We start from the raw sequence: 2,929 nt of genomic DNA, 5'->3' as shown, positions 1-2,929 counted from the left end.
TTGACTTGAACATAAAGTGATTCCAAAATTAGTGTTGGAGGGAGAACACAGTCGCTAAAGGCTAAAGCAAACAACCAAAACATCAAAATAATTTTTAAAATTAGTACATAAGAAGAAATTCCAATAGCTGATATGTAGTTCAGTGGTAGAGTACGCTTACCCAGCATATGCCGTGCCCTGTTACAATCTTCAGAACCAGTAAAATAAAATTCCATTAGTTGATAAATTCACTAGGAAACTGACAGAAAATCCACTATTACAAGAGTAAGAATTGTCCTTTAAGTTGCCCAGAACTGATACCTTATACTTTTTCCAGAACATAATGTAACATTTGCTAAATCTTAATGAGTAAAAATCATTTCCTGGGAACAAGAATTGGTATGGATTCTATGAGACAGAATATGTGCTTCTGCAGAACCCTTTCCGTAGAGCCCTCTTCAAGTCCCTGTTCCTTAGGCTGTAGATGAAAGGGTTGAACATGGGGGTCACCACTGTGTATATCACAGCAGCTGCTGTGTCCTTCTCAGCAGAGTGAGAGGATGAGGGATTGAAATACACAGCGATGATGGTGCCATAGAAGAGGGAGACCACAGTCAGGTGGGAGCCACAGGTGGAGAAGGCTTTCCATCTTCCCCTTGTGGATGGGACTCGCAGGACAGCACAGGTGATCTGAATGTAGGAGACCAGGATGCAGACAAATGGGATAAATGTGATCAGGGATCCCACCGTGAGAATCATCATCTCATTAAGGTGTGTGTCTGAGCACGACAGTTTCAGGAGGGGGCTCACATCACAGACGAAGTGGGGGATGACATTGTCTGCACAGAATGAGAGTCGAGCCATGAGCAGAGTGTGCAAAAGAGAATTCAGGTTTATAATGACCCAAGATCCAGTCACTAGCAGGATACAGAGCTGGTGAGTCATCTTTGCGGTATAGTGTAAGGGGTGGCATATGGCCACAAAGCGATCATAGGCCATCACAGCTAAGAGGAAATTATCCATGTCGGCAAACAAACAGAGAAAATACATCTGTGTGAGACACCCAGAGACGGAGATGGCCTGACTCCCAAGTAAGTGGTTGGCCAGCACCTTGGGGACAGTGGTGGAGGAGAAGCAGACATCCACAAAGGACAGGTTGCAGAGGAAGAAGTACATGGGGGTATGCAGGCGGGAGTCAGTGCTGATGGCCAGGATGATGAGCAAGTTTCCCAGGACGGTGGCCAGGTACATGATGAGGAAGAGCAGGAAGAGGGGCTGCTGCTGCTGGGGCTGCCAGGAGAGTCCCAGGAGGAGGAACTCAGTGACAAGCGACTGATTAATTTTTCTCATGGTCTGAGCCCAAGTTAATAGAAGAGAATTAATTCAAAACCTAGATGGGGGTGATCAGGATGTGATGGGGCTCTAGGCAGGATGACGTCTACAAATCAGTTCATAGAGTTGGTAACCCAGGATGTGCAAACACCACCCATATGTTCACTTTCTAATACTTGGCTTTGATGCTCTTCCTGTATGAATCCCTGGGTCCTATTTTTTATAATGAGCATGAAAATACACTGTCTCTAACACTAGCTGTGTCTACTTGTGTTGCTCAGTTTTCCTTCCACCTCAGACTTATCCAACTCCTTAGTGGCTCAGAAAGAAACAAGAAATTGTTGGTTAGTACTGAGTTTATCTCAAGTGACAACAAATGAATTCTGGACTCTTATTATGACTTCCCCTCTCTGGAAGAAGCTGAAAAGTAAGTTCCTAAAAGAATTTCACCTTTGAAGGAACAAGTGTTTGTGATTCTACTGCTGTAACCTTACCTGAGGAGGTTGGTACTGTCCATTGCTGTCTACCTTGAACTAACTGAACAGGGCTTCCCTCAGGAGTGTGTTGTCTTCTTAACATTGGAAGGTCCTGAATAGGTGAGAGGAAAGTATTTGGAGTCTTCATCTTCTGAACAGGAAAGTTGTGTGAGACAATCACAGAACAGGCATTTACAGGAGCCTCTTTGGCCACTGGGACCAGAATTCCTTAGAGTCTCATTAGCGACATGAAGAGAACAATTCCCCATCTAGGTCTTTGGCCCTTTTAGACCAAACAATGAAGGTAAAGAACAGCATCAAGTTTAAGGGAGACTCTTGGGTCAAAATGTAGACATTAGGAATAAGACCACAGTTATTGAAACAGATCCACCCCCCCCCAAAAAAAGAAACAGATCCCAGGAGACCTTTCTTGCTATGTCAACCCTCATGACCTTGGTGATCTGGGTCTTTGTTCACAGATAAGAATATTCAGTTATTATATCTTTTTGTGTTTTCAGTCTTAGGAGTATTCCTGTGTTTTGTGGGATATTTGCTTTCAGATATTTGATCGTCCTCAGAGGTGATTAATGATGCTCTATTGTCTCTAATTTGTAGGTAGGAATATTAAGGGCACATTAATAAGATGTAATAACAGGAGACTATACTAAGCAAGCACATAGCTGAGCATGGTAGTAAACTTATATATACAACACTGGGGAGGCAGAGATAGGAGGTTAGAGAGAGACAGAGAGCAAAAGCCAGAGAGAGAGAGAGAGAGAGAGAGAGAGAGAGAGACAGAGAGAGGAGTGGGAAGAAGAGAGAGACAAAGACAGAGAGACAGAGAATGCCAAGTAATACTTTCCTTTTTAATTTTTGTGATTTATTTTTAAATACTTTATTATTTTTATCTTATATGTATCAGTGTATTGCTTGCATGTACATAAATGCACCCATGTCATGCAATGCCCTCAGAGGTCAGAAGAGGGTATTGAATTCCCTGGAACTGGACTTATAGACAGTTGTTAGCCACCATGTGGGTGCTGGGACATGAACCCAGGCCCTCTGCAAGAGCAGCCAGTGCTCTTAACTGCCGAGATATTTCTCCAGCCCTTGTGATTTATTTTTATTGTATGTATATGAGT

The 2,929-nt window shown here is 43.1% G+C and overlaps 1 protein-coding gene across 1 annotated transcript; it reads right to left on the bottom strand.

The window, feature by feature from the left end:
- Positions 1-387: 387 nt before the first annotated feature.
- Positions 388-1,335, bottom strand: LOC103744983 (olfactory receptor 1361-like). Its single transcript, XM_029569545.1, has one exon. The coding sequence runs from the start codon at positions 1,327-1,329 to the stop codon at positions 388-390; it is 942 nt and encodes a 313-aa protein (XP_029425405.1). The 5' UTR covers positions 1,330-1,335.
- Positions 1,336-2,929: the final 1,594 nt, after the last annotated feature.

The sequence above is a fragment of the Nannospalax galili genome, unplaced genomic scaffold (assembly GCF_000622305.1).
Source record: "Nannospalax galili isolate Female #2095 unplaced genomic scaffold, S.galili_v1.0 scaffold471, whole genome shotgun sequence".
Classification (NCBI taxonomy): domain Eukaryota; kingdom Metazoa; phylum Chordata; class Mammalia; order Rodentia; family Spalacidae; genus Nannospalax; species Nannospalax galili.
The sequence above is the reverse complement of the archived record's forward strand: the minus strand, read 5'-3'. Positions and strand labels throughout refer to the sequence as shown.

Coding starts and splice junctions, on each gene's coding strand:
- LOC103744983 (XM_029569545.1), bottom strand. CDS start 1,329: ATGAGAAAAATTAATCAGTCGCTTGTCACTGAGTTCCTCCTCCTGGGA.